Consider the following 23,007-nt stretch of genomic DNA (forward strand, 5'->3'; position numbering starts at 1 on the left):
TTCCAATAACCCATGCTTATTTATGTCTATTTTCAAAGCCTTGTTCCTAGTTTCAAAGATTCTGAGAGGACCCATGGGAACCCTGACTAATATCATTCATATACACAAATCCGGCAAAACACGGAAGTAAAGCAGCGCCGCCATTACTGCGTTGCCTTGCTGCTAAGGAAGTAGCGAAGTAATGTGTTGGTCCTGTAGGCGGCTGTAGCAGACGTTAGCTGTAGATGCGAAATCTTCTTTTTCTTAATTTTTATTTAGTACGTATGCTGTCCAGTGATGCCGAGAAAAGCGTGTTGTGTGGTTGGCTGTTTTAACAACAGTAGGATACAGACCTAGAATTAAACCGTTTGTGAAATTCACAAACCTTTGTTGCACATTGAGTGCCCATGTTTACAGGCTTATGGATTACACAGAGTTCCTTGTGGAGTGGAGGACCAAGATGTGCGTTAAAAGTGGATGAAATACATACGATTAATAAAATAATCCTGAATACCTGTAAGAACATGTATTTTACTGCTACAAGTGGTCGTGGCTAATAGTTATTTGCAACTTCTGAAGCTTGTGAACATATTAGCAACACAGCTACTAATGATAGCATTCGGCTCATTGTTGTCATTAATTAATACACGTCTTAATACATTATGTTGTCAATAAATTACCTTCATTGGTAAGTTTTGGCCACTGCCTGACATCATCTACCCAAAGTTCCCTTTCACCTGACATTTTTTCATGAGCAGGATCTCCTATTTGATATTCTCTGACAGGATGCTTTCATTGAAAAGCCATTAGAAGGCACCGGCAAGTGTCACATCGTCACACTCCGCTGGCACGCAGTAATGGCGGCAGGCAAGATGGCAGCGCCCATAAAGTTCGCGGCGGATTGGTGTATAAATAATCTGGGGCCTATTGCACAAAAGCAGAATTAAGACATCCGGGATAAGTTACTGAGCTGCGCTCAGTGAATCCAAAACAAGAGCGTACAGGCTTAATTGGTTGCACAACGAGCAAGCCAGGATGAGCAGACACGGATTCATCAAGCCAGGTGAAACCTATCTTGGATAAGTGCGCGCTCACGGCTCCCTCAAATAGACCCCGCCACCGATCACAGATTCACCATGGCAACTAGAGCGGCTTCATTGCTTCTTCTACGGTGTGAAGTAGGTAGCGATAGCCTTTACGCAACAGCAACACCTCTGTTTAGGAGAATATTGCAACTAGTGCCGCGACCACCATGCGCAAAATGGTTAGGCAACTCCCGTGACGTCACATTGTCGCATGACAGGTCGGGAATGGTGAGTATGTAATTTAAGTTAATTAATGATCACAAACGTCTAAATAATAACAGTGGGTCTAAGTATACGTGATAATGTGTAGTGGGCAGTGGAATAACTATTGGTTTCCGTTTGTGGTGACTGCTGATTGAGATGAGGGATGACATTAAATAGATCCTGGAACTTCGCTGGAAAAAGCGGGATAGGGGGTAGCAGGATATGTTATGGTATAAGTTACCATGGCGATTTATTCTGTGGAGCTAGCCTGGTCTGGAGCAGGCTAGCTCCACAGAATAAATCGCCATGGTAACTTATCTAATAACATATCCTGCTACCCCTATCCTTTTTTGTCTAACTGGATCACAGATAAATTGAGCCAGGATAACCAAGATATCACAGCTTAATCCCTTATCCTAGTTTTGTGCAATAGGCCCCTGATGTCATATAGTCTTAAATGTCAACAACAGAACACAAACTTTGGCTCTTTCTAGAAAGTTCCCATTCTGTCAGGCATTTATTGAGCACTGATTCATAACGAGCATGTGTGTTCATGTAAAAATGAAACATTCAGACACAAGTGCAGGTTCACCTTTTTACTCAAGCTGCAGTCCCCAGTCAGTTTGACTGACACACACACACACACACACACACACACACACACACACACACTTAATAGTATAGCATATCAGACTGAAGTTAAGACTGATACCAGTTACAGGCATGCATGCGCGCGCGCACACACACACACACACACACACACACTCATTAACGTGAGATGTGAGACAGCCCTGAGGACTGTTAGCACAGTTACAGGCAAGACAGACACAGACACACACAGACACACACATCAGCGTGAGATGTACAGTAGGACCGCCCTGAGGACTTTTAGCACAGTTAAAGGCAGAAGCAGCAGTAGCAGTCACAGCCACGGACAGTTGACGTTGGTACGTGACTGGGCGGCAATGTTTCTGATTGGCAGTTACTGATAGTGGCACTTCAGAAGTGGCAGCAGGGCTTGGCCCCCTGAGACTGCTAAGCTAGAAGCGTGTGTCAGCAAAAGTTCACTGTGATTGGTTAAAACCAGAACGAGGAAGAACCAGCAGAGACAATTCCATAGGAATTTATGCTGATGGCAACACCTCTTTCCCTGACAACCACACCTTTCTAGAATTTGCCACGTCCACTGAGCCAAGCCCCCAATCTGATTAGCCAGGCTCAGACTGAGCCCTTTGAGTGACAGCCGGAGGGAGGGATCAGAGGCTTGGGATGTCCTATGGCGAGGGCATGTTGAAATATGTATGACTGACAGGATGTGATGTCACTAGCTGGGGCCAAAGGCTGGAGGAGGGGTTTGCTGGTCTCTCGGAGATGGGTGAGCATAGGGAGGGCATGGCTGCAGAGAGATGCTGCTGATGTCACAAGGGGGTGTTAAGGTGCTTGGCAACTACTCAGACAACAAACCCCAAACATTCTAAAGTTGGAAGTTGTTGGTAGCGGTCTTTTGAATGTTCAGAACACCTACTGCTATGTCCACTCTGACCAGACAGTGATTGACAAGACTGCCTTTTGGACATGTCAAACTTGGACAACTCCATCTAACAAACACCAACACACACCATCAGACTGACTGCGCACACTGACCCAACTGTTTAGTGTTTGTTTGGATTTGGTTGCTGTTCATCAGTTGGTCATCAGAACATTCTAGACTGCAACCAACACCGCCCAACTTTTAAATGTTAGGGTTTGTCTGAGCAGCATGCAAGTGTGGGTATCATCTGTGCCGGATGATAACCTGATACGGATGATACCCACACAAGTACCTTATTAGATTGAGGAGGAAGAGGGGCTGGCTACTCTCTGAGCCCAGTGGGTGTGTGGTGGATGTCGGGGGATGCGGTCAGAGGGCTGGGCTGGAGGCAGTGAGGGCCGAGATTTTCTGTAGGATGGGCTGCAGTAGCTCCTGGCCCTCAGCCCATTGTAGCGCCCCCTGCAGGAGCATCCGGAGCGGCGCGCACACCTCCTCGTCGCGGAGCGCGGTCAGGTGGCACACCGCCACCGAGCTGCCCACTCCCAGCAGCAGCAGGAGCAGGAACCGGAACAGCATGGACGACACTGACCAATGAGAACGCACCACCACCACAGACTCCACCTTCTTCTTATCTGTCAATCAAAACAGGACAGGAAGCATATGTCAATGCTGGGCAGAGCACACTGGACTTCATATGACTCATATTTATTTGTATCTTCAGCTGAACATAATGTTAAGCTAACATTTTTTTTTTTTTTTTTTTTTTGGGCTTTTTATGCCTTTAATTTGATAGGACAGTGGAGAATGACAGGAAGTGAGTGGGAGAGAGAGTCCGGGTGGGATCCAGAAAGGACCACGGGGCGGGAATCGAACCCGGGTCGCCGGCGTACGGTGCAGATGCCACAACTGGGGCCATGTTAAGCTAACATTAAATGCAGGATGCTGTAGTGTTCCAAATATATTTCCCTGGGGGGTATTCCAAGTATGTGGTTTAGTAACAAACCTGGGTAAGTTAACTCATAGAAAGTGGTAAACCTCCCAATAGAAGAGCTGTATGGCTTCATTCTCCTCACAAAACAATGCCATAGGGCTCTTGTTGTAGGAGGTTTACCGATAAACCACGAACTTGGAAAACCCCCCTGGTTAGTCAAAATCCCTGTGACCTGCAATGATGTTATATCAATTTATCCCATGAATTTTACATCGACTGGGACATTAAGGCCTTTCTGCCCCTGACTAGCACCCTGCATGATTTTCCACATACACGTCTGGCTCTGACTGACTCCTGGAGCCCCCCAGGTGTGTTTTCCCCCCAGGTGTGTCCACCCCACCCCGCCAACTCACCTGCGGCGGCTGCGGCTCTCTTCTTCTTCTCGTCCCTCTTCTTCTTCTGCTGCTCCTGGGCGGCCAGAGCGGCCTGCTGGGCCTCGTACTCCTTCCTCTTCCTCTCCTTCTCTTCCGCCTTCTCTCGCTTCCGCACCTCCTTCTCCTTCGCCTCCCGCTCCCTCTGCTTGGCCTCACGCTTCAGCTCCAGCTCTGGACAACAGCAGGAACACACGTTACACACAATAACACATTACACACACACACACACACACACACACACACACACACACACACTAACAATAACACACAATAACACATATTACACACAACAACACATATTATACACAACAACTACACTAACAATAACACACATTAACAGGGAAGCTAAATCAAGTGTGCAACTGAAGCGCTCCGATCACGTAGCGTAAAAATTGTTTTCAGAAGACTGGTCTAATTTTTTTCTAACATATACCGGTACATGCCACTATCACGTCTGGTGTAGCCAGTTCTACTGATTATAGTGGAAGCTAATTAAACGCAAACGGACTGCTTCAGTTACGTGCCCGGTGTAACCTCTCTGTAACACACATACTTACAAATAACACATACTAACAATAAAACACATTACACACAATAACATGAAACAACAACACACATTACACACACTAACAATAACACACATTACACACAATAACAACATGAAACAACAACACACATTACACACACTAACAATAACACACATTAATAACAACATGAAACAACAAGACTAGGGGTGTAAAGATTTGACTTTGACTTTGACTTTGTAAGATTAACCGATACGTATCGGTATCCGTTTTTGACGTGTAAGATACGGCTACATCGATACGTGAAGCCCCGTATTGGAATAAAACTGAAATGAACCGGTCGATATATCGATTTACTTGTTACGAATCGGTTCACAATCTTTTCTGCTCGCTCAGACTCTCATTTACGTTCCAAGCAGCGCGTTCATCCCACATCCGGTTTTGAAACTATACGTGGGACGGAATTGTGGGTAATGCAGTTCGTTTTTGGCTACATTCATTGCCCAAAGTTGTCAAATGACCTCATTACCCATACATCTACTGCAACTTAAGCATGCGCGTGACAACTTCGCTTTTCGGTCGTTTGTTTTACAGTTTTTACTCTTTTGTTTTTCAAAATCCAGCGCGAAATTAAACACTAAACAGCAACGATAGTCTGTAGAGTATAGCCTTATGTTTGATGAAGGGATTTCCTTAATGTTCAATAATAATTTGGCCCTTGCTAAAACGATGCACAAATTATTAGCCAATTATTTTGTTCATATTCACTCAGACTTGTGGCATTATAGGTTTCTGCATTAGGTCTACCATTGGAACAAAATAAACCCAGAGTTCATTGATATGTAGGCCTATTTTATTCTTGTAGGCTATATGAGAAAAGGCCAAGAGTGTCTTAAGCACTGTTTTATTTTATTTCGGTATTGTCTAACCTCAAAAAGGCTACAGCTCCATGAAAACAACCAGATATAACTATAAAATCTATTAAAAAAAAAAATGTTGTATTTGGCTGCTGTGTTTGACTGAAATGTAGACTATTCTTTTTTTCATTTCAATACAGTATATGAAACAAACCTGTTTAGATAATCAAATTCACACATTTTTTTGCCTAATTGACAATCATGACCATGATGACTAATAATATAAAATTAATGTGCACCTTGAGCAAATGATAAAAAATATTTCAGAATGCTTTCCATTCTTGAACTGCATCGAATCGCATCGCATGGAATCGTACTGAATCGTTTTTTTATGAACATGTATCTTTTCTTGTATCGAATCGTGCCCATGTATCTAGATGCGAATCGTATCGTCTTTTACATGAGAGATTCACACCCCTAAACAAGACACATTACACACAATAACAAGAACCCACATTAAACTCATTGTGCTGGTGCCCTCTAGTGGCTGAGATTGGAGATACTACTCACCTCTCTGTCTGAGCAGATGCTTCTCTCTCAACCTATCCGCCTCCTCCTGAAGGACCCTCATGTGCTGCAGTACCTACACACACACATAGATTACTGATTACTGATGAAAAGGACTCAGTGATACTCAGGTTCCTCATAAATACAACATTATGAGAATATACTTGTGTGTCTGCCTCTGTACTGTATGTGTGTGTGTTACTCACCTTGACAGCACATTGCCTGCACTGCTTGTCATCCAGACAGTCACCAGCAGCTTTGGCCAGAGTTGCCTCAAGAGGGTTATCCTTTAGGTCCAGCCATTTCAGACTCTACACACACACACACACACAGGAGGAATAATGATCCCAGTCAATGATTAGACGTGTGTTTATCCTATGCATCAGCGTGTGTGTTTATGTATGTGCTCACTTACATGAACACATATGCAAGACTGTGTGTTGAACGCGCACATATGTGTATGAGTGATTGTATGCATCTTCAAGTGCATGTGAGTGTGTGTGTGGAGGTCATTATCAGAAGCATTCATCTGTTCTTGTATTCTATAGTAGGTGACAGAGAAAAGGCTATGAACACTGTTTGTGTGTTCAGGTAAACCACTACCAGGAGGTTACCTCGCTCTCTCTGCACGAGAAGGTCATTATCAGGAGTGTGTTTATGTTCTAGTAGAGCAGGGTTCTTTTGTTTCTGTATTCTGTTAGATCATCACAGGGAGGGTTCTGTTGTATGTGTGTGTTTGTGTGTGTGTGTCTCTCACCCTGAGCTGTGAGAAGCTGACAGGGAGTGTCTGTAGTTTGTTCTGGAAGAGGTCCAGGTGGTTCAGGCTACTGAGGAGGCCAAGGTCTTCAGGGAGGCTCGTCAGCTGGTTCTTACTTAGGTCGATCCGCACCAGATGAGTCAGACCACAGAACTCGGGCTGGGGGAACAGATAAAAGACAACGTCACCACACAGACACACAACCAGGGCACTCTACAATCTAGAAATAGGGTTTAACACACACACACACACACACACACACACAGGGCTAGGTAGAACAAGAGGGAATTCTGCATAAAAACGGCAATGTACATTAAAGGAAGGCAGTGGAGGCCTACTCACTGGGAGTGTGATCAGATTGTTGCAGGAGAGATCCAGTTTTGTGGCTTTGGGATAAGCCGCCTGTGTGACATTAAAGCAAGAGCACACATTTACTGTCAATACACAATCAGTGAACAGAACTGCTGACTGACACACACGCACACACATAAGAAGTAGAGATCAGATGTAACTCTAATCAAATCTGTACTAATCTCAAATCTCATCAAAACAGTTCTAACTAGCGGCAACTTCCACAAGACTGTTTCTTTTAATCAGATCAGAGGCTCGCTTACACAAAATACAAAATACATACTCACCAGCTCTCTGACGGGGACATCCGTGAGGTTGCAAAGACTGAGGTCTACCTCATTGCCATCAATTTTGTCCCGAATATTTTCAAACTTTGCTTTCGCTCTCATTTTGTGAAGTTGCAGTAGTCAGCGTCACCTTCTGGATAGTTCGTAAAGCTCTGATGTTAAGTAAGTTAGAAATGTGAAGTGCGATCAGATGTAAAGACTGTCAATCCACAAAAGTCTGAGCATTGTTCAGGTCCGCTATGAAAATGAATTTTGAAACCAAGATTGCAGTAGGCTGCTAGCTAGTTAGTTACTCTAGCTGTCGCTAGCTACGAAAAACACGCATACAGCTCCTAGGTTCTTATTTAGAGTTTCTGGTGGCAAATTCTAGTTGCGCTAAATGTATGTTGCGATTGCCTAGGCTACCTCCTTCACTGTCCGCAGCTTACTGGTGAGACCGATGACCTAAATAATAGTTATTAGCGTAAAAATACTAGAAGCTGAATCACAGAGTCGCTACTACACGGACATTGCAAAGCCCAATATCCACGTCATTCATTGAATCGCAGTCAGTAGGGGTTATCCAGTTGGCATCGTTGGAGATGGATGTTGGGCTGATACTTCGCCACCTAGCGGCTGGAGGATAACCCTGCTGTTGTCAGTGACTAAACCCTAGTTATGTTTTTTTTCTGTTGTATTTTGTTTTTTTTCTGTTTTGATTTTGTTTTTGTTTTTTTTCTCTTTGCTTCCTCCTTTTAAATTACGCCTGATCCTGTACATAGATGGATTCCTCATGGATTGTTTTGACCCATCTTATTGTACTTGAATTACCAATAAAAAATAAAAAAATAATTGAATGAGTTTTTCCTAAAGCCTTGCATCCCAAAGTTTACAGCGAACATCCGTGTAATTGAAAGTTCAAAAGATCAGTCAATAAATAAATAAAGTGTATTTGTACTTTTTATTTTCACCATATGAGTAAATGTAACTTCATACATCTCACTAAGCCCTCACATTGATCCCACAATCTGTGTTATTAATAGGACAAAACTATGACACATATCAACAACCTCACAACAACACCCACCCCCAAGCCTTTTTTTATGTTTCCACAGGTTTCACTGATGTTATGTAGGCTTAGCTACATCAGACCCTCTTGTGCATAATATAAAAACAACACAGGATCAGTGCCAAACTAATTTCAAAAGGGCACAATCATTTATTCAAGATAAAATGAGAATGGACACCTAGGCTATGGACTGGAGTTCATCTCCTTGGAAATGACAATCAATTTTATCTCACAACAATGTAAAATAATTATTTAAATAGAGATTCTTGCTAACTAACCTTGGTGACTAACCAAGGTCCACTTTACTAGCCTCAGTGGGTAGGCCTAAGTAGCAGGTAAGCAGCCGGTAATTAAATGTATGAAGATGTGACATGAGCTATAAAAGAACAAAACACGTTAATACATGAAGGTTGTAAAATAGCACATTTTCAACAAGCTAGACGTCTGCTAGCAACTTACATTTACCCATGCATGTCAGCAGCAAACCGAATTTAGGCTAGGCTACTGGAGGAATCTACCTAGCGTTTTGTCATTCAAAGTTGATACTTGTTTGAGAAGTTGAAGTCGTTCTCTATCCATAGTCTATCTCCGTTGCTTCTAGCGCCACGGTGGTTATAAATGGTACGGTCCATTATAGGGGTGTCTGAAATCGCTTTACACTATTTTTTTCCTAGTGAAAATAGGAGTTGACTTGTATTGTAGTCAACTGTAATGATATTTTTTCACAATATCAGAAAACTTATCTGACCCCCCCCAAAACTGATATTTCTGTATCTGTAATTTGAACTATGGCTGCACTGTGTAGCCTATCTTGACATGTCTTTAAGTTTTGGGTTACAATCTACAGGTAGTGTAACCTGGCAATAGCCAGATGAATTTCGCTCCGCCTAGCTCCACTCATCCATCTGGAACCGATCCATTGAAGTGTTGCTTCAGAAGGCTGGGCCTAATCAAAAAATGCTTGCATATGATTGAATAAGCCACTTGTCCGTCATCTATTGACGTGCTACTTCAACCACTCACATCGAAGCCAACCCGTGACGCTAATAACAGACTCACAGTCGCTTCTACGCTATGTCACATCTATGAAACTCCCGCCCTGCGTCCTGATTGGCTAAACCATAAAGTTGGTTGGAGAAATCACTCTCAATGGAAGAGGTCCCAGATGGATGTGAGTGAAGCTAGGCGGAGCTAAGCGGAACGACATTCATCTGGCTAGGGTCAGGTTACAGGTAGTGGGCTCTCTGTTGATTTTAATGAGTAGGCCTAAGCCTAAAGTTACAGCATTTCTATCACAATTGACCAGACTTTGACCTTTTGTCTTCTTTAAATAAAATTCTGGCTATGATTGTTCCTTGTATTGCATCATGAGCCACCTATTGCATTCTACTGTTGTTAGCTCAGTTAGCCTAGCTCAGTCATTATGTTGTACCACATCACCCTCCATTAGAAGTGCAATGAGCTGCATTGAGCATAATAAACTGCATTTAGAATTCCAAATCCATATTTCCAGATATTTTGGTAAAAGTAACTTAAAAGTAATACAATAGTAGTGTAATGCCTTACAATTCATAGACAGTAATAATATAATCAAAGATCCTTAATATACTTTATCAACCGTCTCTGATATAATGTAATGAATTACTTTGAAATGACAGTAATAAGTAATACATAATATATTACGATGTTGAAGTAACTTGCCCAACACTGATTAAACCACATGTCACTGCTTGACTAAATGAAAAATATAGGCTACTGAACATGCATGGAGATTGTCATAGTTGACAGAAATTACGATACTGATTATATAATAACCTATAGGTCCAAATCTAAATGTTTGTGTTCAGTTTATGAAGTGTTGCTACAGCATGATACTGTGTGTTTGTTATTTATGGGGGGGGAATCAGGGGGGGATTTTGGTATCGGTGTACTTGTGTGTGTGTGTGTGTGTGTGGGGGGGGGTATGTGAGGATGATATTAATAATAATACATAAATAAATGTTAAACTTTGATGACTTTGAAGGCAAAGGAAGTGTAAGAAGAATTTCTGTGTATCTATCATATGAGTTACAAGATTCAGTTTGATGGCTAACGTCACAAAGTTAAGTGCGAGTCTGCGCAATACTGGGGGGACCAACTGAAAAATCGTTCAATTTGACTCAGTGCCCTCCCATTAGGCCTGTCAAACTCGATTCTTTTTAAGGATTCGGGTTATTCTGAGTCACTCACTAAATTGATCCGGGTTGAACGAGTCACTTGAGTCAGTATTGCTAAATCGCAAGGAAATTCAGTCCTACTTCAAGCAGTGCAGTGGGGTGCTTCATTTTTAAGTGCCTTCTCATGTTGGATGTGGATCCTCCATGATTTGAAACCAGGTTTTTGCAGTACTTGCATTTAGCCTTTAGAGTTTTGCTCTCCTGGTCGAAGTGCATCCACACATTGTTCATCTTCTCTGGTGCTCATGTTCAGAAACTTCTTGAAATTAACCTCCAAATTGTCTTGACATCACTCTCACTTTTCTTGTCACTTCTCTTTGAGGTGTTTTTGGACTTGGGGGTTGGGGACAATAGGTGGGGGATGGGGACTACCCCCTTACCTCCCAATCAGATAAGCCTGTTACTGGGGTAAGGGATCAAGGGGGCCGGTCAAGTACATTACCGCGGCAACTCATGTAGCTTTCCGTGCAGCCACAGGGCAGAGGGTCAAACAGCCAGATATATTACAAAAGAGAAGGGGGGAAGGGCTTTATAACACTACCTGAAAACATGTTGTCAAGTAAGTCTAAAGAAACCTATTTGAATTAATTGATCTTATTGACATAGAGGGTAGCCTATATTATAATAGGCCTAATTAATTATTTGTATATATTGTGTATAATAGCATCAAAACCTCCACCCACTCACGGGAAAGAAAGCAGTTTGAGCTAGACTGTTTATTTATTGTCTTAACCTAGTGTAGCCTAAGCAATTGACTTTCAATGTAGACATAGAAACAGGAACATAGAAATGCCCTGCAGTAAATAAATTATTATTATTACTACTACTACTACTATTCTCATTAGGCCTATTATTATTATCACCTTGACACGAGTAGAAACTAGGCTACTCGCTCGTCATGACTGCTCGCACTCATGACAACGTAGCCGGCTGATTCGGCTGACTCGCACTCATAACATAACGTAACTGGCCTGCCCGGCTGATCCGACTGACCCAGGTAGGCTAGCCTATAGCTCCATACAGAGCTTGCAATGTTTCGGACTGTCTTCGCGACCTAATTGCATTTTAAAGTAGGCTATGCGTGCAGAACATATGTTATTTCAGAAGTGAAAGCATGGCTTTTGTTGTGGATTTGCTTTTCACCTTGACAAGGAGTTACTCCGTGACCCACTGTTAGCACTCTGGACTTGTAACCGGAGGGTTGCCGGTTCGAGCCCCGACCAGTGGGCCGTGGCTGAAGTGCCCTTGAGCAAGGCACCTAACCCCTCACTGCTCCCCGAGCGCTTAGTGTGTGCTTCACCTCACTGTGTGTTCACTGTGTGCTGTTTGTGTTTCACTAATTCACCGATTGGGTTAAAGGCAGAGACCAAATTTCCCTCACGGGATCAAAAAAGTATATATACTATACTATACTTATACTCGCTCCTCTAAAGATCCACTCATGACAACGTAGCCGGCTGATTCGGCTGACTCGCACTCATAACAACATAACGTAACCGGCCCGCCCGGCTGATCCGACTGACCCGGGTAGATAGCCTACTCAAGCAGCTCCATGAGCGTGCAGTTCGGACCTAATTGCATTAAATTAATATGCTACATCTATACACCAAATCTAATTATGTCTAGGCTACATGCAGAACATTGAATGTTATTTCAGAAGTGAAAGAATGGCTTTTGTTATGGAATTGCCTTTCACCTCGAGGAGGAGCTACTCGCTCGTCTACAGATCCACTCATGATAATGTGACCAGATTTCTGACAAAATCCGGGGACATATTCAGCTCAGAAGCGTAAATACCTCCAAAACATGTAATGTTTTTATCTTTGTAAACTTAAAACGGGGACACTGCCCCAGGGTATTAGACCTAGAGCTGCAATGAGGGCATTCTCCCCTGTAAGAAAATGTTGTATATTTTAACGTTTAAATGCATCAATCTGGTGCACTTTGAAAATAATTTTTAGACTTGATTGTTTTTATCTGTGGATGGGAATATTTGTGCTATAGCCTGAACTATTTACTACACACACAGGCATGGCCGCCGTCACCAGTATTGCCACAGCAATACTAGTTTTCAAAGTAGTATTTTCCTGGCAATACTAGTTTTCATATGTAGCCAGTTCACCTTGTTTACCTGTCTTTTCCCTATGTCTCCCTGCTTTCCCTACATGTCCCACACGGGCCTGCTCCTGCTAACTAGGGGGGGCGTGGTGATTAGTTACACACCGGAGTTTGGTTCACACTGATTACTGGCCGGACAGTATAAAACCACCCAGGTGTCGGATCCAGTCATCAGGTATGTTGCAATACTCCTGTTTGCTGCTGGACTAATCATGGTTTAATCAATGTTTGTCTTCACCTGTAGCTTCGCTGGTCACTGGCTAGTCTACTCCTGCTGCCCGTGTTTAGACACCATCCCTTATTCATCCTACAGGTATACACTTATGTTTGTCTTAAATCTCTCGTAGTTTATTTTCTGTTTTGAGTCGTAACATTTTCTCTTGTATGCCTGTACCTGAACGTGGGTGAGTGCTCTCCATACGGCGCTTTGTGCACTAATCGTAGTTACGAACATAGGTATGTACGGTGCTTGCTTTAATGGGTAACTTTCTAGGCTGCAGTAGAAGGCTTTATGTTCAATGTCTTTTCTGTCTTGTCCAGGTAGCGCTGCCCTTTCCATCTACGTAGGGTGCATAGCGTAGGTCGTGCTGCTGTCTTGTCTGTAGTTAGTTTTATTTTGGTGTAGCCTAATTGTGTGCCGTTTTCGAGTAGGTCCGTGTCTGTTTTGTTTCTTTTTGTGGGCATTAACTTTGTGTCTACGTCTGCCTGTGTTTGGGTTTATTTGGCGTTTATATGTCAGCCTGCATGTTGCTTGCCGCATTAGTAAAGAGGAATGGGGCATAAGAGGCATATGCTTTGTTCTTGTAACTAGTGCTTGTCTGGTGCTGTCATATGCGTGTGTGTTCCTTTTGTCCTGGTGTGCCTGCATAATTTACCGTAACATCTGCGTAGGCCTATTGTATTTTTGCAGATGTGGGGCCCTCTTAGAGGGGGGCTAGTCACCTGGTGGTGGGACCCTGTAGCTGCACATTTGTGGTGTCATTGTTGCTTGCGGTGGGCTGCTGTGTCACTGGTAAGTCACTTTCTTACAGTGTGTATGCACATGTGATGGCTGGCATAGCATTCGATAATCGACTTGTACGGACTTTCCTTCGAGAGGAGCTGGTAGGGAGTAATTTTGGTAAGTGTTCTTAAAAGTCTTCTGTGAAACTCCGGGTTCGCTAACTAGGTCGTTGATGCTTCGTTGTGTAGGGACCCTGAGCAAGCTACTGATGAAGTTTGGTGCTGTTTTGAACAATATTACTGGTCGCTATTTGGAAAGCGTTTGGATTACCGCACCATCTTCGCCACTGATTTGGGGCTGTAGCATATGCTGGGCCAAGCTCTGTAGTGGTTGATCGACGAAAAATACTGTCTCCACGGCTTATTTGACGTGTTTTAATTAGGGCTGTCAAAATAACTGATTAATTTCGATTAATTAATTTGAGAAAAAATAACTGATTAAAAAAATAACGCAGATTTATCGATTCTGTATGACCTTTGACCGAGCCGTTGTAGTCAGTAACCATTAGACTGTAAAATGAAGGGGAGAGAAGAAAATGTGCTGCCTAGATAATTGATTGAAACATTTACTTTTCAAACACGGCTTGATGCTGTTGATAAAAATAAAGTGTTGATTAAAATAAAGTCCTCTGCAATGTATGTGATAAAAAAAAAAACTTCTTTCCAAAGCACTTTTGAATTTATTTCCTCAGCATGTTAGGTCATATCATAGATTATTATGGCCATTATTAAAATAATAATAAAAGAGTTTTTGAACTTTAATGTCACTAATGCTGATTTATTCAATGATTCATTTGAGTTTAAATATTTAAAATACTTTCACAGCAAATCATATGTGATTAATTTAGATTAATTAATCACAGAGTATGTAATTAATTAGATCATTTTTTTTAATCGATTGACAGCCCTAGTTTTAATGCATAAAAACACCTTTTGGTCCATTTTCGCTGGAATTACACTTTAAAGTGGTAAGTAGCATCAACATTGAATTAGTTATCGGATGATATTAAAAAGTAGGCCTAGCGGAATTATTTGTGGTTGACCTAGAAATTTCAACTTGATGATCAAAAAGTTATGGAATTCATGTAGGCGGTGAATTCAGAGCATTAAGTTAGGCTACGTTGTGTCAGTGTAACGTTAGCTAGCCTAGTCTAACCCATTTAAACAAATATTTGGCTACAATGTTACTGCAGTTAAACCACAGTAATGTTATCTAATGGGCTTTGAGACATCTGTTCCGTTTTGTCTTATGACAAAGTCTCCTGGTTCAATTGTTTCCAGTTCTAGAAACGAGAGTGTTCAATTTGCAATAGCCTATAATCCAACCTAATAACGTTACTATTTTTTTTTAGCACTTTGGTCAACCACAGGTTGTTTTCAAAGTAGGTGCTTATGCCTACTGTAGACTCCAAGAACATAGAATCAAAACACAATATACAATTTTGGTAAACAATTTACTTAAATTCAATCAAGGCCATACAATATCAGAAATAATCAAGACTCAAGTCAATAATGCACATTGAATATATTCTGACAGTGACAGATGTAGCCTATATACCTGTACATATTTTTCCGATGATGTATCTTTCTGAGAATTTTTTTGTTTTTGGCCAGCTTCTCCATAAATTCCTGGCATGGCATATTGTAGTTTGTCTTGACTGTGAGCATTGCCTTCATTGTACACACAGTGAACCGATTTCTTTCTGCAGTCCACATGTCATTCATTAGGGAGAAAACCCTCTTAACAGGAGCATTGCTCCCTGGCAAGCAGATGACCAAAGATGCCAATTTCACCAGGTTGGTGTGGGGAATTTCAGAGAGGTTGAAATGGCTCACCACTGTTCCCCATCTCTGAGTGAGAGATGTCCCGTCTCTACTCCATTCCTCCAGTACCCCGAAGGAATTCCTGGAGACCAGATATCTCATTGAAAAGCTGATCTTCGTTAATTGCTACATTGGGGTATTTCCTTTCAATGGTGGCTACTGCCTTTCCAATTTCTGACCTCTGGGGCTGCTTCTTCAGAAGAAGACGGTGCAGATCTTGGAGGTCGTCCACATGCCTCCCCCACGCATCCAAGTAATTCACTGCAGAGGTCTCTTTTGTGATCGCACCATTATCCTCCAGTTTTCTCAGAAGACCTCTGACCATCACTGGCAGGAAGTTGTCATCACGCCTTGCAGTGAGTTTGGTTTTGAAATTTCTGAGAATGGCAGCAGACTCAACTGCACAGCAGTCCTGGCCTTAAAGCATTTTTATGGCCTCGTGGAAAATAGACAGGTTACCGTGGACAAAGGCCAGCCAGAGCTCAGGGATCTTCAAACAGCCTGCAGACAACAACAGGACTTTTGTCTTCGGACAGGAAAAATGACTTGAGGGAAGCATACATTTGTAGGACTCTCTCCAAGGCTGGGAGCATGGACAGCCAGCGGACATTGCTGTGTCCCAAAATGTTGTGGTACTCTTGACCCACAAAATCACAAAAGGTCTTCAGTCTCTCCACATCTAGAGGAACCATGACTAGCGCAGTTCGTGCTGTGTTATGAATGATGTGTGCTGGGCATCCAAGGCCAATCACCTCTCGCTGAAGGGAATCTTTAACCTGGGTGTGGACATTAACCCTTCCTGCCCTGCTAATTCCTCCAAAGTTTGTGTTTGTGTTATCAGCAGAGAAGGCCACAACTTTGTCCTCTAGACCATGTCTCCGAACAGCCACAAGAATCTCCTCTGCAATCTCTGCTGCTGTTTCTCCTTTGATTTCAACAAAATCAAAAAGTTTTGTTTCAACGCAAGCGCTGTCATCATAAAACTTGCAGTACCTGACCAGTATTGGCAGCAGCTTTACATGGCCATGGTTTGAGGCATCAACAGACAAAGACACAAAGTTAGCCTGGTCAAGATCGTGGGTTAGCAGTGTCATGGCCCAGGTTGCAAATACATTTGTCACTATGGCATCACACTTCGTTCTTGCACATGAAAGCTCATAGAGCTTCCGGTTCAGTGCTGCTGTGCAGTCCATCGATCTGAAACTGTGATTGTGTCTGATGGTATGGTAAGCAAACAAACCTTCCTGTACAGCCAACTCATACTCTGTTTGAGAAGGCTCTACCCTCTTGAAGAAAGTTGTTAATGTAGGTACCCCTGCACGGGCAATTATGGCAGCTTTATGCTTTTTTGTCTGTTGGTGTTCTACCACAGACATTCTTCCTCCACTACCCACAGTAAAAGAGGAATTGCAGAGCGTACAGAAGGCTATTGCCTCATCATGACCTGGCCATATAAATGGAAATTCTTTCAATATGTAACAGGACAAGGTCCACGCCCCTTTCTCTTCTCACTGCCTTTTCTTGTTCTTATTATTGTTTTTGTTCTTCCACCTGTCTTTCCTCTCCACTCTCCCTACAAGTACCAAAGCAGAACAATCTGACTGATTTTGTGAACTAATTAGTGCTAGTCCTCAATTCTTGCTAAATAAATAGCATATTAAGTATATTAATTAGCAATGACATTTCAGAATCACCCCCACAGCCTAATTGATGCACTACAGTATATTCACTAATTACATATCAATAACTACTGTTTTGTTACTCTGTTTGAAATCTATGAACTAAAACCTATTTTTATCGAAGACCACCTCAGTCGAATATTTTTTTTATTTAAAGATGTTCTATCAGCTGAGGCACTAGCTTATGCAGTTTGTCAGCTGTTTAGCTTATTTTACGTTGAAATTAATATGTGTATTGTCATAAATGGGTTCATGGGTTCGCCACTGTGTGTGGCTGTGGTCTGATTAGTACAGTTAAACCCTGACTAATTTTGATAAGGTAATAATAAAATATTTTGTAATTGGTAAGCCTAACTGTTAGACTTTTTGTTGTATTTTTACAGTAACTTACAGGCAACACTGTAGCCAGAGAAATACTGTATCCATGTTACAGTAATGCAACTGCATGTGTCTTTAGCAGTATAGTGCCCTTACCGCTAAAAGACACATACAACTGCATTACTGTAACATGGTTACAGTATGTCTCTGGCTAGTGTTGCCTGTAAGTTACCATATCTTTTCCTCTCAGGCAAAATTGTTACAAATAAGCACGTCATTACAGCAGCACTAGGCTTCTGTTTTGTGTAAAAGAGTAGATTACCACAAATTACAAAATTTCCAGTAAATCGCCACAATTTGCATGAAAACAATCCCATGATTCAGTTAAAAGTACATTATCACATTTGAAAGCTACAGTAGCACTACTGTAGGCTACTTTAGACTATCTGAATGTATTGATTCAAAATGTTTTTTGTATTTAATATGTTTCAATTCAATCACGCACGTCATAGCCTCACTTGAATTCCTGTTAGTCGTTGGGATTTGTGAATGAATGAGTTAGGTGACTTGAGCGTCTCAAAAATGTTTTCATCATGAAAGATATGCGGTGTAGGCCTACAATCTTCTCTGAGTTTATCCACGAAAGAAAACAAAAACTGTGCCTCTGTTAGTCCACAAGCGGGCAAAAGGGTCACATAGAATAGGCTAGTCCTCCGATATCGAGCGTAATGTTATAGTGGTAAAACACTGTTTTTAAAAACAGACATCTGACTGACGGCATACCCAGGGCCAATTTTGCCGACTGTTATGTATCCGTTATGGGCAAATTTCACAGCTATGAAGTCTATCGTCTTTGTGTAAATCGAGTTTACACTATTGCGGTTCCCTAACGTTAATCAGTAGCTATTTGTTGCTCAGCCAGCCAGAGATGGTCATCACTGACAGGCTGGCAACCTAATGCAGCTGGCATAAGTTGATGAATAGTTAAATCCGCACTCTATTAAGTGCGGATTTTATCTAATTAGCAAATACCAAGTAGCCCAGGCCTACCTCCTAAATAGTTCAGCTCAAGTGAAACTGAAATGTCATAATAGTTCAACGGTGTGCCGTAGTTTAGTTAGTTGTATCACTGCTAATAATCTTAGCAATAGAAAATTGTAGACGTAGATCATACACAGCACACATAGGTAGTTCGACGTTAAATAATACACAGATTATGAACAATAACACTTAGGCTAAAAGAACACGTTGGTTTTGCTATCCTATGAGATATTGTACTACTCACACTCGTCGGAGCTAGCTGGCTGAATGAATTAATGAATGAATGAATGAATCGATGGATGGCTGAAAGAAGCCCACTGCCTACTGTCTCTCAAAGGACAACGATTCTACCGCGCTGCCAGAAATATGGGCATTCTAGAACATCTCCAGCCGGGGACAGGTCACCGAAAACGGGGACTGTCCCCGGAAACCGGGGACGTCTGGTCACCCTAACTCATGACAACGTAACCGGCTGATTCGACTGACTCGTACTCAACGTAGCCTAACCGGCCGGCTGATCCGACTAACCCGGATTGCTACTCAGCAGCTCCAATCTGAGTCCCATAGTCTGCGAGTCTGCAATGTTTCCGGCTCTGCGGGAAGTTAACCAGTTATCTCAGACTGCCTGCTCACTCAGTCGCTTGAGTTGATTTGTGGAGTTGTGGTTGCCTACAAAATTGTTACATTTTTGGCAGCTACGATGGCTAGGACTAGTAGGCTAGCTAATGTTGCAAGAGGTTTGTGTGTGGCGCTGTTTATCGTTTTAGATTGAATTGTAGTAGGACTCAACTGATCCGAGTTAATGATACTAGAGACTCGCGACTCATGGGTTAATTTAAAGACACGGGTGAAAAATCCAAGTGAGTCACGACTCAAACATCTTTATGTAGAAGAGGTCCAGGGCAATTCCGTGCAAAACTGTCACATCCATATTTAGTTGGCGTTACGGACGTGACAGTTTTGCGTTGTATTGCCCCCGTATCGTTATATAAAGCTCTGTTCTCGCTGTCTAGCTTTCTCCTCTTTGAGCAATCGATGATTTGAAAATAACTTACTTATCGTTAACTTAGATCCATCTGATTGTTTCTCGTCCCGTCTCCTCTCCTCGCTCGCCCATAGTAGGCTACTTTACTCACTGACTCGACTTTATCAGAATTCACAGATTTCACTGGGCTGAGTAGCAGCAAGCGAAATGATAGTTTCTGAAGCTCCTGAAGTAAATGTTGTTATCCTAACCAACGAAACATTTAGCTCAGCTTTGAAATCTTACATGAAAATCTAAATTAGGCTATTATGGTCCGGGTCCAGATAGGATCACGTTAAGGTCCGGACTCGGACCGCGGTCCGCCATTTGGTGACCCCTGCGTTACACCTTTGTCTGCTCGTCCCCTCTCCGGTGTCTTCGTGCTGATTTTTGTTTGCTGTTTCCTCAGACTCATTTTGCTCATCCACTCCACTATTCGTTACACCGCTGTGTGTCTGTCCGTCTGGTTTTTGAGCGTGTTTCTGTCCCCTTGTTTTAATTAAAAACCGGTCCATTTTGCGCTTCACACTAGCAGAACTAACGTCGCCTGCCTGCAAACGTGCGCTGCAGTCAAGTTTTGTAAACAATGCCACATGGCATGCGGGTTGTGTTGCCAGGTTTGACAATACTCCTCTTAGGAAGCACCATTCAGGCTTCCTAAGAGGAACTTCCTTTCACCTTCATTATTTGGGTGAAGGGAGAAGTATAATTCAGATGTTTGCGTTTTTGTAGTGCAGTATTGTATGTTTATGAAGCACATTTGAAAAAATGTATTGGCTGTGTTACCACATACAGTGGGTCCCATTTAGAAGTGGCCACTTAATCCACGCTTTCTGTGATTCACGCAGCTGCGTGAAATGTATTACAACTTATTACCACAAGGTGGCAGTTTAAGTACGCTATAGCATTGCCGGTAAACAGGGCAGCGGCTTGCATTCAAAGGCATTGCAAGCGGCAGTGAGATACTGTAAGCAGAACGAAACTAAAGATCACCTCGTCATACAGTAGACTAGGCTAAATCAGAGCCTACTTTTGTTTTTATCAAGCTTGGGCCAGAGATGATGGCCTTTGGTGAACAGTTTAGGCCTACTCAAAATGAGTAAAACCAAATTTGGTGAAATCTCAAAGCTACCATGCAAGCCACCAATTATAGCTTGACGAGCCGCATGTGGCTCGCGAGCCGCGCAATGAGTAACACTGCTGTATACTGTCGAATTATGCGAAAACCGTAGCTACGTTTGTTTATCGCAGATTTTCTCAAAATTGCACCGTGCGCAAAGCGACTGGTTTCACCTTGCAGGGTCACATATATTATATTCAGTGTTGGGCAAGTTACTGAAAATTAGTAATTAGTTACAGTTACTAGTTACTACTTTCAAAAGTAATTGAATTACCTTACCAATTACTGTATATCAAAAGTAATTAGTTACTAGAGAAAGTAACTTTTGAGTTACTTTTAAGTCTGCTTTTAAAATGTCAATATGAACAGTACTGAACAGTCACACACACAATAAACCTATTTATTGTAGTTTCAACGGGCCTTCAAATCAATAGGCTTGTGCATGAGTTCTCAAACTTTTTCTGACCCCAAAACATTCTACAATGCATGAAGGCCTCCCTGATCTTGTTTTGCGCCACCCTCACCATCTACATGGTTTGATAGATATGTACAGTATACTGCCTACTGCTTGCCTTCTAATACTACTACTACTACAAGTAGTAGTAGTAGCGTCTGTGCACCACCATTCATACTGCTACTACTACTACTTGTAGTAGTAGTAGTATGAATGGTGGTGCACAGACACTGAATTCTGCAATATAGTAATTATTATTATTTATAATTAAAAGTTATTATTATCATTTTTATTGCAATCCTTCTGTAGGCTACATGGAATGAGAATTTCAAAGCAGTTATTGTCTGCTCACACACACATACAACCTTAGGTTATCCTCATCCTGCTTTGAACACAGTTGTATTTATATAGCATTTTAAGCACCACCAGTTTGGGAAAAGCCTGCGCTGCACAAGTGCTGACCTACCGAAATAAGTTCTTATGTGCATCCGAGGGTTTGGGGTTGTCGCGCACTATGCAGAAGATTACTCTTCAGCTGATAAGGTGCTCCAGAGAGAAGTTGCATGTTCAGTCGCTGACAAGTGAATCCATAACACCATGGACGTCAATTCCGATGTAAAACATACTGTGCAAATAACTCCAAGTCGCTGTAGTACGTACGGTAGGCTATTTGGAGGTTTCTTTATCTGGTAAGTGAAATCTGCATTTTCCTCTCGAGTTAAACGTGTGCTTGCTTGTGGCAAGGCTATATATAGGCTACTGTATGTAGGCCTATTGGTGTTGTGGCGTGGTTATGTTGGAAGAATGAGAAATTGATATAACGAGCAAAGATAAACAACGATGCACTTTTACTGTAGTGGAGCTTACGAGATGGAAACGAAAGGGAAAAGGCTTTTAAGATGCCCATTTAAATTGTAGCCTAGTGCACTCTTGTGTGTTTTAGCATAAATCCGAAATAAGGAGGAATGTGAGGAGGCTCCTGATAACTGTAAAGAATGCATCTGCAATCTAAACATGAAACACAATCGCTGGAAACACAGCTAAGGTCGGGAGAGGTTAGATCAGAAGCAGCAAATGTGCATCTGTCATCTTGTCTGCAGTCGTTCATTCAAGATCAACAGAGTAATGCAAGTAACGAACTCTTTGAAATTTCAGTAATTGTAATTGCGTTACTTGATTTACAAAAATACTTAGTTACATGCTCGTTACCACTAAAAGTAGTGGAATTACAGTAACGCGTTACTTTGTAACGCATTACTCCCAACACTGATTATATTATATAAATAAAAGAAAAACGTCTTAGTATTAAAAATATTGCGTCTTAGTATAAAAAGCAAGGCTATACAAAAAAACTGGCCTTACGATTCACTCCATGCTCTACACCGAACATGCTCTCCAGGCCAAAAACCCTATTTAGGACTGTGGACAAACTCCTAAACCCCCGTCACTGCCTGTCCTTAGACCCCTGAGCAGTGCCAGGCCTTCTTACATGTCTTTGATGACAAAATCAGCCAAATTTAGCACTCCTTCCCCAATGCTATCTCTCTCTCTTCTTCTCCTCCGGGCCCTCAGCTCTCCCATTTCACCGCTACTGACTCCCTCACCATCACTGACATCATTACTAAGTCCACTGACATCATTACTAATCGTGTCAGC

General features: G+C 42.1%; 1 protein-coding gene across 1 annotated transcript; it reads right to left on the bottom strand.

Moving 5' to 3' along the window:
• Nucleotides 1-1,849: 1,849 nt before the first annotated feature.
• On the bottom strand, nt 1,850-8,047 carry lrrc59 (leucine rich repeat containing 59). Its single transcript, XM_048245681.1, has 7 exons — nt 7,508-8,047; nt 7,212-7,271; nt 6,870-7,028; nt 6,319-6,423; nt 6,116-6,188; nt 4,144-4,335; nt 1,850-3,431 (listed from the first exon to the last, which is right to left on the bottom strand). Exons 1-7 carry the CDS (start codon nt 7,607-7,609, stop codon nt 3,169-3,171), a joined length of 954 nt encoding a protein of 317 aa, XP_048101638.1. The 5' UTR covers nt 7,610-8,047; the 3' UTR covers nt 1,850-3,168.
• Nucleotides 8,048-23,007: the final 14,960 nt, after the last annotated feature.

Source organism: Alosa alosa, chromosome 6 (genome assembly GCF_017589495.1).
Source record: "Alosa alosa isolate M-15738 ecotype Scorff River chromosome 6, AALO_Geno_1.1, whole genome shotgun sequence".
Taxonomy (NCBI): Eukaryota; Metazoa; Chordata; class Actinopteri; order Clupeiformes; family Clupeidae; genus Alosa; species Alosa alosa.